The 14,146-nt window shown below is 38.6% G+C and overlaps 1 protein-coding gene across 1 annotated transcript in view; it reads left to right on the top strand.

Moving 5' to 3' along the window:
* Positions 1–14,146, top strand: part of ARHGAP10 (Rho GTPase activating protein 10) — a 270,546-nt gene that overhangs the window by 147,761 nt on the left and 108,639 nt on the right. The window contains exon 13 of the mRNA XM_011359402.2: positions 60–125. Coding sequence (XP_011357704.1) covers positions 60–125 — 66 coding nt within the window. The remainder of the gene's footprint in view (positions 1–59; positions 126–14,146) is intronic.

Genomic DNA, 14,146 nt, shown 5'->3' with positions numbered 1-14,146 from the left:
CTTTTCGTTTTTGTAAGTCTTTAACTGCACCCTTAATATTTGATAACTCTTTATTTTAGGTGCACAGTTGGATAAGATGGGATTCACAATTATCAGAAAATGCATCAGTGCAGTTGAAACACGAGGTAACATGATTGAATCAGTTTGTTCATGAATGGCATAAGGGTATGTAAAAATCTAAGAGTCATTTAAAATGCTTGTTGCGTGGTTAAGTGTTGTAAAGTGAAAACCATTAATGCAAAAGGCACATTCTAAGTGTCAGAGTTTCAGTTGTTCATTTATTATGATGGGGGAGATTTCCTTTTTTATTTACATATTTCTCCCCTGCATTGAAACATGAAGTCAGTGCTAAAATGAGAATTATTAGAAGAATCAGCAGTGTTGGGCTGCCAATCTTAATCACTTTTTGTTCATGCACTATTAAGATGTTTCCATCTTCCATTGTCTTGTCAGCCTCCATTTAAATATCAGCTTCATCGATGTACAATATATATGCAATAAAGTTCACTGATTTTAACGGTACAAATTGATGAGTTTTGACAAATGTATGCAGTTGTATAGCTACTACCACAATCATAGATTTCTATCTCTGGTCAAAATTCTTTTGTGCCTCTTGGCAATCAATCTCTGTTCCTTCCTTGGCCCTTGATAAGCCACTGAGCTAACTGCTTTTAATCACATAGATTTTTTTTTTTTTTTTTAGCATTTTATATAAATGGAATTATGCAGTGTATAGTTTTTTTGAGTCTAGCTTCTTAATTTAGTATGATGCTTTTGAGATTCATCTTGTTGGATGTATTCTTAGCTCATTTTCTTTTTATTACTAGGTAGTATTTCTTTAGATGGATAAACTGCAATTTGTTTATTCATTCACATGTTGATGAATGTTTGGGTTGCTTCTATTTTAAATTTAAGGCTAGCTAATCCTTTCCTCAACCACAGGCTCAAAGGCATTTTCTTTATAGTCCCTAAGGAAAAATAGGGCTCTGGCACTTTGTAACCATTCTTATAGACTTTAGAGAAACTAAATTTTGAACATTGCAAACAGGCTCTTTCTGGAGGTTGAATTTCTCTTTGTTTAGAGACCTAGTAAAGTGTATGGATAAAGTGAATATTTCACTTTCGTACACTGCATATCGCAGTCCTATTTTGGATGACTTAGTGAGACGAAGCATCGCATTCATGTTTTCTGTCAAAACAAGGCCTTTGTTATAATGCCAAGATTGCCACCTGTGAAATTAGAATGCTGGATAACAGATGAATGCGAGCTGAGCTGTTTCATGATTTGGGGATTTGCCCATCAATAATAAAAATCCAAGCCACAGAAAGCCTTCTCTCTCATACTCTTACAATGGCAATTCAGGCTCTGACAGATTTTTCATTCATTTAAACCTGCGCTGAAGTTGAGCTAACAAATTTCTTCATTTTCCTAGTGCTTCAGAATTTCCAGAACTTAGAAAAAATGCTGTGATTTTCATCTCTCTCACTTTTTTATTCATATTTTTGTTTTTCTTGAGCTTCTTAAGAACCGTAATTGTATCACTTGCATGCTTATTATTTTGATAAATCATTTCCCCCAAATATATGTTTTATACATACTTACTTCTTACTGAACAGATAAAAATCTGTCTAGAACTCTTTCTGATCAGTGCGTGTAGTTTTTTTAGAGTGTTATGTACATTGAATAGAACATATGTACTGGAATCTGCATATATTGAATTTGTTTTTATTATAAATATGTAAATTAGATATTTTTAACAGAAGAATGAGTCTAAACACTTTTAGATTTTCCCATTTAAAAATTTTTAAAAAGCATGTTTTTCTTTTGAAATCTTTTATTCCTAAAGGTCTTCCATTACAAAAGCCTTTTGTTTTTAATGGAGTAAAAGACTAAAAATAGAATTAAAAGGATCAACTGTCAGATCATATTAAAAACGATGAGGAACATCAGAGAATCTCTGAGGCTTTTATGCTTAGTTTGGAAGTTCATTCGAGGAATTCGGTCTTAATAATGTAATGATTTCCACCCAGTCAGCTATTGTGGCTGTTGGCCTTTTTTATGCTACAAGTGATGTTGCCTCACTTTTTTCATCAGTCGGAATAAAGCCAGTTTATGTTCCTGTAACAAGAAACCCGCATGTGTTCCGTGGCTTAAAACAGGACTTAGCTCTCACTCAGGCCTTGGAAGCGAGACTTTGCTCATCACTGATACATGCACTTACCAGTGCCTGGTTGCCTTGCCAAAGGGAAACAGCTCTCGAGGGCTTTGGACCAGCCACTGAGTGCTCTGCTTTTGGAGCGAGTTACATTTCCTCACAACTGATTGGTCAGAAATAGCCACAAGACCCCACTCGACCCTAGGAGTCCAGGTAACACGACCCTCCCAGGAGCCAGGAAAACTGGTAGAGGGTGGAAATATTTGGTGCATAGCATTAGTGACTGCTGTGTCCTTCATGGGTCTATGTGCCTGTTGACTAGAGGCATTTAAGGAGATCTGGTTGAAAAATGATCTCTAATCACTGTTTTCAGTGTTTTAAACATGACTGCCTTTGTCCGAAAACTGTCATTTTATATGTTTTGGTTAAAGCAGTTAGTGTATCTTTTTCATAACATGTTCTTTTAAAAACGACATTTGACATTTTTATTATTAATCTTATTTGTGATATCACTGAACTATCAAACATCTAAAACTTACTATAGTCCTTAGTACCCTAAGAAAAGATAACATTTTTAGTGTGCTAACAAATCTTTGATTATATAGTATATGACATTAACGTAATACAGTGTTAGGTAACATATATACTTTATGTTAACATATGTAGATGCTAATATATCTCGGCCAGAGTGGGACTGTTTAACAGTTACTCCTGAGATGAGAGCAAACCTCATTTCACTACAATATCAGCATCAATTAAAAGCTCTCATTTCTATTGTCATTTGCTCATGAAATTAGGGCATGTTTGTGAGTCAGATCAACTGATCTTTCATCCGTTTCCCAAATATTTGTTAATGATATATACCAGCTCTTAATGGAACCAGGCCATCTGACTACCATTAGGAAATTACTGCTCATGTGTGCCAAAGCAGTCCTTCCCAAACACTGTTGAAAACTGGAATCACCTGAGATCTTTAAAAAATACTACTGTCTGGCTCTTACCCCCAGTCAGTATAACTTCATTGCTATGAGATGTAAACTGGGAAGTGGGATTTTTAAACACTCCCCAGGCATTCTAATAATGTAACAATGTTTGGAAACCACTGATCCTTGAATTGCTTATGTTGGAGAAATGGAATATGCAATTAATTGTTAGCTTTTTGTTTATAGTGTCCTGCTGCCTAGGGAGTCTTTTTTTTTTCTTCCTCATTTTATTTTAAAATAACCAACCTAAACCCAAACAACCAACACAGAAAAATTCTGAAGGAAATGACACAATGTTCTTTGCTTCCTGAGTAACAGATAACTTATCATGGTTAAACCCTAATTCTAATCTGAACTGGTATTTATTGAACAATCACAGGGTGTGCATAGCCTTGCTCTAGGCCTTTGGGAGTACATATTAAAGGTCTGTTACATATAATCCTTGATCCAGTAACAGTAGGCAAAACATAGACATTTGTAAAAAATTGAAGTATACTAGGTAGTAAAATCTAAATGTTACAAGTTTGCAAGGGTTAAGTACTTGATATTGGTTGAGGGACTTTGTTTAGGAATAGGCTTCCTTAGATTTGAGGGATAGAGAGATATATTTTGTCATTTAGAGAAATCTCAGCAAAGTTGTAGAGACAGAAAACAAGCCAGACTTGACTGAAGAGGAAGCACAGAGAAACAGAAAAAGCAGATACTCAGGCATTTGCATTTAATTGTGAAGGAGTTGGGTTTGAGGGTGGTGGACAGCAGAGTAGCAGACTTAGGTAAATATGAGTATGGTAGTTTCATGGATGATGCTTTAGTGCAAAAGAACTCTGCCTAAGCTGGAGTATTCCATAGGGGAGGCAGCTGATTTGGGAAGATAGATTCAGCTGGAGTCAGATAGCACAGATACATCCGAACGATTTCGCAGGTGAAGTAGTCACATTTAGCGGTTGGTTGTACAGAAAGGATCAGAGTTCTGCAAGGAATTTTACTTTCACGTTTTAGTTTGGGAAACCGAGGGTATCAGGACACTCAGCAGTCCATGGCAGACCTGATGACATATATGTCGGGATCACCAGTGGTGATTCTTGAAAATGCAGATTTCCTGAGTCCAATCCAGCTCTGTTGAATTGGAATTGGTGGCGGCTGGGCCTCTGCTGTAGACAGTGAGAGGTCCAATAAGAACAGTCAGAGAGTTTTCTTTTGCTGGTAGAGGATAGATGAAGCCATGAGGGCTTTCTTGAAAGAGTAGAGTTTATCAGGCTCTTGGGTCATGGTTCCACGTAGCTTTGCGGGTACGAGAGTCCAAGTTTCACCTGCTTCGGAGGTGAATCTGAGGCAAATTCACAAGTATTCACGGCACCTCTTGTTCATTTACTCCGCCGCTTCACTTCCAGCCCCTTCTGCCTATCTTTGCATGACCCCCGGTTTCTGGTGCCCTGTAGTAGTTTATCCCTTTATGGGAAGACATCTCCATTATTTGCAAGCTATTTTAGATAGCCTTTCCTCCACTTTGTTAACCTTGTTGAAAATAAACATTCCTGTGCAGCCACCATGACCTGTGGCTCTCTCACGATGGAGTCTCATGTTCTTCCTGCATCTCTGGAAGAAGATGCTGGGCTCCTTCTTCTCCTGGGCCTCCAAAACACCAGTGACCCAGGGTTTTCTTGAGGACCCAGTGCTTAAGCTAAGTTCTGAAGGATAAGGAGGAATTGTCCAGGTACACAGATGTGGAGCGTCAGACGGAAGAATTTTGGCAGAGGAAAGAGTGCGAGTTGAAGTGTAGATGTTTGAAAGAACGCAAAGCATCTGGGCCTTAACTCATAGATACAGAGAACAAACTGATGGTTGCCAGAGGGGAGGGATGAGGGGAGATGGATGTAAAAGAGCAAAGGAATTAAGAAGTACAAACTTACAGTCAGAAAATAAGCCATGGGACTGTAATGTATAATCAACAATGTAATAACGTGTGGTGATAGATGGTTACTAGATTTATTGTGGTGATCATGTCATAAGATATTTAAATGTTGAATCACTGTGTTGTACACCTGAAAGTAATATACTATTGTATGTCAACTGTAATTTTTTTTTAAAAGAAAAAGAGACATTGGGCAAGACCAGAGGAAGGCACGAGAGGTGTGTGGGAGGAATGCAGGCATTCTGGTACTCTGAAAGAGGTGTACCTTTCTGTGGAATGATAAAGAACTGTCAGGTTTAAGCTCCAAAGTGGTGCAGTAAGATAGGCATTTAGTTTCTAAAAGCATGTAACTAGAAGTTCATTCACACTGTCTACAACAACCCACATTTGAGAGAATGAAAGGGCTAATTTTTGTGCTTAGTAGATATTCATTAAATGTATTTCTTTATGTCCCCTTTCCATCCTTCCCCTGAATTGTTTTAATTGGGAAACGCCCATGTTCCTCGTTTGACATTTATATTGCCTGGTATTGTTATGCACTTCACAAATTTATCTTATTTCTGGAACTTTAATGTCTTTTGTTCTGCTTGCCTCTTACACACACAGTTATCACTCAATAAGCAATTGCTTTTTGCTTGAGTAATTAGAGATTTGATTAAAATGCCACACTGGCAATATTACATGTTCCAACAATTTATATAACTGGAAGGATTTATTCTATATGTGGTTGGAATTAGTACTTTCAAATAACATGCATAGGATTGGTTTTTACTACTTTATGAATTTGTCAGCATCTCTGAATTCTGGGTAATATTTTACACATAGATAGAAAGATATATCACGTTACATGTGGAAGAGTCTTATGGTTTTAGATCTTGGCGATTAACTGCATGATTTCTTTAAGTAGATAACTCCCCTTCTGGAAGAGGAACTGCCTCCCATAGCCAGTATCTCATCTTTTTCCGGGACTGCGTGACTCCTCGTTTTTCAGGTGCACGCCTTGTAAAATGTGCACAAACAAAGTAAGATGCTTTTGCTGAAAAACTTCTTTTAGTTGCTATTTTTTAAATAGCCATTGTGATTTAAAACTAAACTTGTATGCCACTTTTGTTTATGAAGTTTCCCTTAAAAAAAAAAAAAACTTCCATATGTGAATAATTTGAATATTCACTTTAATTTCTAGAGTATGGCATTAAAATGTCGGTCTAGGCAAGCTGTCAGTTATCAGATTCAGCTTTGTAACAAGCTGTGAATTCATGGGATGGAAGTAGGAAGCCACCTCTAAGATGTGACAGTCTTAAGATTTGTCGCACGTAAAAGTGAATTTTTCTTTTTGGAAAAGGAAAGTTTTAGGTTTTTGGAAACCCTTTCTGAAGGTAGGTTGAAGATTCTTGTGCTTCCAGAGCATTTCTGGAATTGTCTGGGGTTTCAGGATGGGGCTGCAAGAAGAGGGTAACGTAGGGCTGCAGTATCAATCTTTGTGGGATGACGCCCAGAGTGAGCTTGCAATACATTTCACCGTGATCGCACATTAATCTTAAATTGCTAAGGGCAAATTAAGTGCAAAATGAAGAAGATAAAGAACAGCTGTCCCCACAAAATTTACAGCAAGTAAACTAGAGTTTCTTGCTCACTCTTTTTTAATCATAATGGGTGTGAGATGAGTGTGGGTGGGTACAGAGGACAGTCTTATGTGGGAGGGAGCTGAAGAGTCTTGTGGTGTCTGCAAAAATGCAAATGCAAAACCGAAATACTAAATCTAGGCGAGTCAGGACTGATTATTCATTTTCTCAATTAGTAATCCTATTTGTTTTAAGAACAAATAAGCTTCCAAAGCTGTTAGTTTCCAGGTCGAGTAAGATTAATAGGGACAAATGGTTAAGCTAGTTTGCTACAAAGTAGGCATGCTAGGTTCTGTGCGTTGGGTTCAGATACTGATGAGGTCTGTGGCATTTTCTTGGAAGATTCTCAAGGCATTGTTAACACAGTGGTGAGGAGCATGAGCTTAAAAGTCAGTAATGCTCAAAATTCGTTCTTCATTGGCATCTGTTTCACCACTTATTAGCTATGCAACCAAATTAGTTACTTAACCTCTCTGTTTCTTGATTTTTTGTGTATGTAACAGGGGCTAATGGAAGGAATCCCCTTAGTAGAGTTGTGAGAATTAAGAGAATGCTTGGGGCATTGGCATATGTTGAGTGCTCAGTAAATGTGAGTTGTTTATCTATAGATAAATCTATTAGTTGAAGACAGTCATACTTAGGTAGTCCCATTATTGACTCAAGACACTGGGTGCACTGAGAAATGTTTAGTTTTTTAAGGAGAGTAATTTACATAGGAAGAGAAATCATCATAATTCAGTTTGTCTAGTAATTTTATAACAAGCAGCAAAATTAACTGGTTTGACTTTCAGCCTTCTGTTCCTCAGTGTCCTGTGGACACTTGAGCAATAACATGGACGGGGGCAGAGAAGAAAAAGGAAGAGGCTCAAGACGAAGACCATGGCTTTGAGATTGTCTCAAGCTTTCTGAAAACAGAGATGTCCAGGATTGCCTAAAATTGCTTTAGACCCTGATGCCACAGCTGCTCTGAGGTGGAGAGGCAGATGGCAGCAGTGAGACACTATTATTAGGCCTTTTCTAATAATGTTCTGATCTCTGTAGAGAACGGATGAAAGGGGCATTGCAAAAAGCAACAGCCAACTTTTGGCTTGACTTTGAATCTCTTTACTGACTTATGTAAGTAAAATTTTGTAACTACTTAAACTTGAGCTAAATGAGTGATGAGTTTGAAAATAAAATATACCTCTATTTAGCTGTCCCCTCCATTCCAACTTACTTTAATACTTACCTGTTCCTGGGCATGCACATGCTAAGTGGGCTTTATCAACATGTTTTGGGTGTTTTCTACAGGAAAGATATTAGAGGACAAAATGGTGGAGATGTGGTTTCTTTTCTTAAAGATTAGCTTCAATATAGTTTCAAGACAGTGAAGGCTCTGAGGTTTTATGCTACTTTTTTTATAAAAAAATATTTTATTATTAGTTTCAGATATACAGTACATTGGTTAGACATTTATATGGTTTATAAAATGGTCCCCCTAATTGCTCTTTCGCTCCTCTGGCTTTCCACCTACCCATTACGTTAATGCTAACTGCATTCTGTCTGCCATGCTCCCATCCTGGTGACCATCTATCAACTACTAATTTGTACTTCTTTAACCCTTCACCCTTTCTTCCAGTCCCCCAACCTTCCTCCCCTCTGGCTGTCACCAGATTGTCCTTTATATATGCTACTTTTATGTGGATAAGTTATTCTGTATAGTTCCATGGATACTGGTAGAAGACACTGGACTCCTGGATCAGAGAGGAAGGGCGGTTTCTTACTGTCAGTAGCCAGAGTATTATATTTTGTGTCAATACTCTGAGCCCTGATTCCCTAGGGTACTGCAGAGGGGGTCAGATGATATTTGTACATGCGATGGGTTATGTTACAGGAGAAAAAAAAGCTCTGAACTTGGGGAACATGATTCTTTTATAATGGCCGGCAAGCATGTCTGTCCTTTGCTCTAGATGGAGATACTTATCTCTGTTTTCCAAAACTGCATGTAAAACTGCTCTTTGCTCCAGAGGGAGGTACTGGCATAGTTGGTGTTCACCTAACCCAGGGTGTTCCTGGCAGGGCTAAGTGGATGGGTACAATGTGAGAAGATGCTCTGTGAGCAGTTGAGGCCCGGGTGTGGCAGATGCCGGGTGCCGTGCTGCATATCTGCCTCAGTCCTGTAGGCAGCGGTGAGACACCGACAGGTCTGAGCAGGAATGTGTTTAGATCTCTGACAGGAAGTGGAATTGATGGAAGTGGGGTGGGTGTGGGGGTGGAAGGCAGGATGGCTGGTCGGGTTTCAGCAGTAATCCAGATAAACATGATGGAGGTTTAAACTAGGGCATTGGTAATGGACTGAAGGGTTGGGTAGAAAGATATTTGGTAGAAAAACAGAATCTGGTGACCTGTTGGATGTAGGCAGTAAGGGAAAGGAAAAGTGAAAACTGACTAAGCTTTTCAGCTAAGGTAGATGAGGACATGTTTAGCCAAGACAGAGAATGTGGTAGGTTTGGGGGGAATATAGGTTGGTTTGGCGTATCCTAAATTCAAGGTGCCTGTGACATTTTTGTTAGCAGTAGAATGAGGCAGCAAGGGGAATGGTGGCTATCATTTTCAGAGAGAGAATGTTTCGAATGTCAACGAATCATTCAGGTAAGTGGCAAGGTAAGAAGATAATGGGGCAAAGAGCATAATATTGAGCCTTTTAAGGAATGAGAGGAAGACGAATAATGAAAGAGACAAAGGACCATCAAAGGGGTAGTTGGAGAATCAGGAGAGCGTGGTATAAAGGAAGTCACAAGAGAGGAGAGTCCAAGGAAGAAGTCCGCTGTGTCAAATGCTCTAGAATGTTCCGATAGGAGGTGGACCAAGAAACAACTAATGGGTTTAGTGGTTTGGAAGATAAGCTAGAGAATAGCCCGGTTGTGCAGGTTGTATTTCTGTGTTGTTCTGTGAGGCAGTGGTATTTCTCCATTTTACATGACAAGCTGAAGCCAAGAAACGTCATTTGACTTGTGTAAGTCTCAGGGCTAGAAAGCAGCAGACTACAACTCAGATCTGAGACTGAGTTTTTAATGCCAGTGCTTTTAACCACAATGAACATGAGGTGGAGACTCTACTACATCTTCTGAGGATGTTGGACATGAATGAAAGAGTAAAGAAGAGAAAATTTTAAAGAACAGAGATGGTTTGAAACTGTAGACAATGGAAAAGGGAACCAGGGGGTGGTGGTTAAGTATCTCTGAAGTGCTCCTCTAGATTTGGGATAAAGCCATTTTAAAGTTACACGTGCCTTCTTTCCATACCTGCCCCATCACAGACCCTGCAGGTACACAATCAGCCCAGGGAAGATTTGTTCCCTTTGCTGAGAATCTCTGCAGCACCTTCAGAAGTCTGTTAGTGGCAGACATAATGTCATTGTGGAAACTACATCAGACAATACTTTAAACCTGAACATATAGCATTTCATGTTTTCTGAGTGTTTCATGTACTCAAGGTCCCAGGCCCTACAAAACTGAGTGGATGGTAGAGCAGATAAAGCTTACATGCCTATGAGTCTGAGGCTCAGAACAAGCTAAAGGTAAATCTGCCACAGGTCACATGACTAGAAAGCAGCAGAGCTGGTATTCAGATGCTGGTCTCCTGACTCTTAAGTCCGATTTATCCTATGGAAGTAGAAGTAAGGTGACAGAAAGATTTGGTTGACAGTGCAACATAGTAGGGTTTAGGTAGCTGAATTCTGCCGCAAGTCACAGAGGTTGTGAGATACCTCTGTCCCCAAGGTTAACACTGTGACGAAAGACTGACACATTGAATGAGTCATAGCTAGTGCCTGTTAGATCTTGGGACAGCAAGACCTCTGGAGTGAGTTTGGGACCCCAAGTGTTACACAAATGCAAGAGGAAACTTCCTCTAGCCCCAGTCTAGACAGCCTGCCCACTGGCTTGCGTGCTTGTACAAGGAATAGCAACAAGTCTAAGGGTTGTCTCATTCTTGAAGCAAAAATACTTTCTCTTCTGTTGGTTAGAAAGTGGAAATGAGGCCAGCCACACAGAGTATTGGAAATATTCTGACCCTGATAGAAAGGAAGCAGCTGATAAACCAAACACCATTTGTATTTGAAACTTGAAGTTTAGAACATGAAACTTACAGTCAAGCCTATATATGCCTGAAGAGACCTAGACTTGGATATTTTTGCCTTGTGCTTTTCCGATGTTTCTCGCTTATTCTGTAATGGAAGTGGATGTGATAGCACAGATGCCCTCATGTCCCAAACTATCAGATCTCTGAGCTCAGCCTCCGGTTGGTTTGGGTGTGGGAGGGCCATGGGAATGAAATCATAAGGCCTTTCGTCAATGTGCCTGCTGACGGGGAGGCTCTTTGTAGTACAGATGCGGATTTACATGAAAAGGTCTGTGAAGGTCAACATGAAAGTGAAAGCAAGACGTCATAGGAAGGGAAAATGTGGATTAGTTCCTGGCAGATAGTAGCTAGCTATTAAGTTTTTCTCTCTGCTGCCCAAATAATTGTCATCCAGGGGAGAAATTCCAAATGTTATTGGTGAACGTGAATTATATATTTTCCATGAGTCATTCATATGGAATAAATGTTGACTTTCTTCCCAACATGTGCTTCATTTTATGAAAGTGGGCTGTAGACTACATGCCTTGGTTAGGATGACTTTTATATTTATTGTGCCTAGCTATTTTGATACTAATTTTGAATTTTATGCTCAGTTTAAGATTTTAATGAGTACTTGGTATTCATTAGGCTCATGCAAATGCTTTACAAACATTATCTTCTTTAATTTCCACAACAACCCCATTCCATCATTAACTGCAATTTTCAGATAAGAAGCTGAGACACAGATTGCACAGATTGAGTAACTTGCCAGATCATACAACCAGGAGATCAGTAACCTTAACCTGTAATAATTTATATCTTACAAACAAATTTGCATTTCCAAAATTTGCCTTTCCAGAATACGCTGCTGCTGCTGCTACTGCTGTTTTTGTTTGTTTTGTTTTGTTTTATTTTGCTTTGTTTTGTTTTAATAAGGGGACCAAGGTCTAGAAACGTCTAAATGATGCTATCATTTTGAGCTTCTCATCTATGGACAGCTATAGTTAATCTTTTAACTGTCCCAGTGCTTAGAAATTGTTTCTTACTCTGCTTTTTTTTATAGTATTGAATGCATTGTATGTGTTAAAAATAATGCATTCTTCTGAAGGTTTAGAATTCTGTAATTCTATAAATACAGTATCTTAAATTTATGATGTTGAACGTTATGTCCCTTTGATGGGAAAGAGGAATCATTTTTCATTCTTTTTTTTTAATAATTTAAACATTCATTTTGACAGAACCTTAAAATGTTATGAATTGCCCAGTATCGTGGAAGGGTATCTGTGTCTGGACCTGTTTATTTTTGTGTAATTCAGTGCAGTGGGTAGCCTGGAAAGTGCTTACTATGCTTAAGCAGACATTTAAATATAATTGATGTAATGTTTATTGAACGTTTATTGATAATTAATTATAAATATATGTAAAGAACACATTGTGAAATTTGTGTAGTTCAACCGTGACCTGAAACGGTATCAGTGAGCCTCATCATTGCTTTTCTGTGAGCCCTTTAGCATATCATTCTTCCCTTTTTTGCTTGACATTTCCTCACAAGTTTTTCCTGATCATTTTATTTATAGTGCTTTTTTTCCCTTTTGTTTCCAAGAATCTTTCAACACTAGTTAATATTTATAACTATATGTAAATATATAATTATAAGACATTTACAGTTATCATGTTTACATATGCATAATATTGCATGTTTGATCCTTCCATAGCCTGTGAGAGAATTTGTCTTTGTAGTGCTGCTGGGGCATGTAAGCCTGCAGTGGTATCTGTGCATACACATGTGTATATATGCACATGTGCCTCATTAATAATGACATGTTGCAGACTTCTAATGTAAATCCCGTGAGTGTGAACATGAACATTAATGATCTTTTACCCATTGTCAACACGTACAAGTGCAAATAAATGATTCATTCCGCCCACAAATATTGATCAATTACCTCATTCTGTGCCAAGCACTCTGCTTGTCACTAGACAAGAGCTGAATAAATGTTAGTATAGACCCATGGCAGTTGATCATTTATTTCTGTGGAATCACACAGCTGCACAATTACTTTTTAATAATTGCGTGCATGTTACCATCAAAAGTGTTTATGTTCCACTTTGAGCCTTACTCCTTTATGTTGCTGTATCTGTGTTTTCTAGTTATAAATAAGCTTTTCTGTCTCTCTTAATTTTTTCCCACATCCCTTAAGTAATCAGTCATCAACTTATTCATTTATTCAGTTCATTCACTAATTTATTCAGTTCATTTGTTAAATGTATACCATGTGCCAAGCAGCATTCAAGGTATTAATATTGAGCCGCGAGGTGTAGAACCTGTTGCTGAAGCTGGAAAGGAAGCTGGAAAGAAAGAAAGGGGAGGCGTCAAGGCTCCGGTGGTTCCAAGTTGCTCTCTCTCTTAATGTTAATAATCTTTTTAATTTTACCCTATATCTTCACTTTACCTCGGTGCTTAAAATACAGTAAATACTCAGTAATTCTTATGAAATTAATAGGAAATTAGATGTCATGTAATTTTTTAGCCTGCTGTCTTTTCATTTATTTTCAATTTCGCCTTCCTGTCATTTTGTCCTCTTCTCCCTGTTTGCCTTTCGCCTGTGTGTGCGCGCATGCGCACGTGCCTGTGTTTTCGTTACCTGTCTCCTCCCTTCTGCTTCCTTTAACTGGCACTTTGTTTTCTTCTTACCACATTTCCTTGCCGGTTGTAGCCACTCCAGTCTTTGCCTCTACCTTTGTCATTTAACTGAACTTATCAGCCTTTGAAAGTTTGATTTTCCTTTTGTGTCTAATTCTTTTATTGTCCCAGAGCATCTTATTTTCTCTTGTACTTCTCCAGCCCACGTGCAAGGGCCCATGGGTACCCACTGGTGTTCATAGTTCCATTCAGGTGTTTTCTGGAGCTGAATAGACTGGCACTGATAGTGTCATTTGCATTCTGAGAAGGAAACACTCGGACAGAGATGATGATGAGTCTTGACTTATTCCTCCTCCTTGACCCTCTCCTCCAGGAAGACATGGGTAGTGCTCTACGACAGTGCTGTGGGAGATTGGAGGAGACAGCTGGTGAGAAGTGAGACACATTCGATTTCACTTTATTCACTTTGCCCAGGGACAGCTGCCATCACCCGCTCATCACTGTAATGGAGAGCACTTGCCTTGTCTTTACGACCGATCAGGACCAGTCTTATTAAAAGAAAAACATCTTTGGGCCTGGAAACACTTTGACTCGATGACAAATTTTTGTTAAAAGTTAGAAATTGTTGTAGCAATGATATCTATCAGTGAGCCTTGATGCCCTGAAAAAGTTTTAATAACTTGTGTATCTTTGTTTTCATTTTCTAACTGTAATGTCTTTTTTGGCCT

The sequence above is a fragment of the Pteropus vampyrus genome, unplaced genomic scaffold (genome assembly GCF_000151845.1).
Source record: "Pteropus vampyrus isolate Shadow unplaced genomic scaffold, Pvam_2.0 Scaffold47, whole genome shotgun sequence".
NCBI classification, from domain to species: domain Eukaryota; kingdom Metazoa; phylum Chordata; class Mammalia; order Chiroptera; family Pteropodidae; genus Pteropus; species Pteropus vampyrus.
This window is presented reverse-complemented; position numbering and strand designations above follow the sequence as displayed.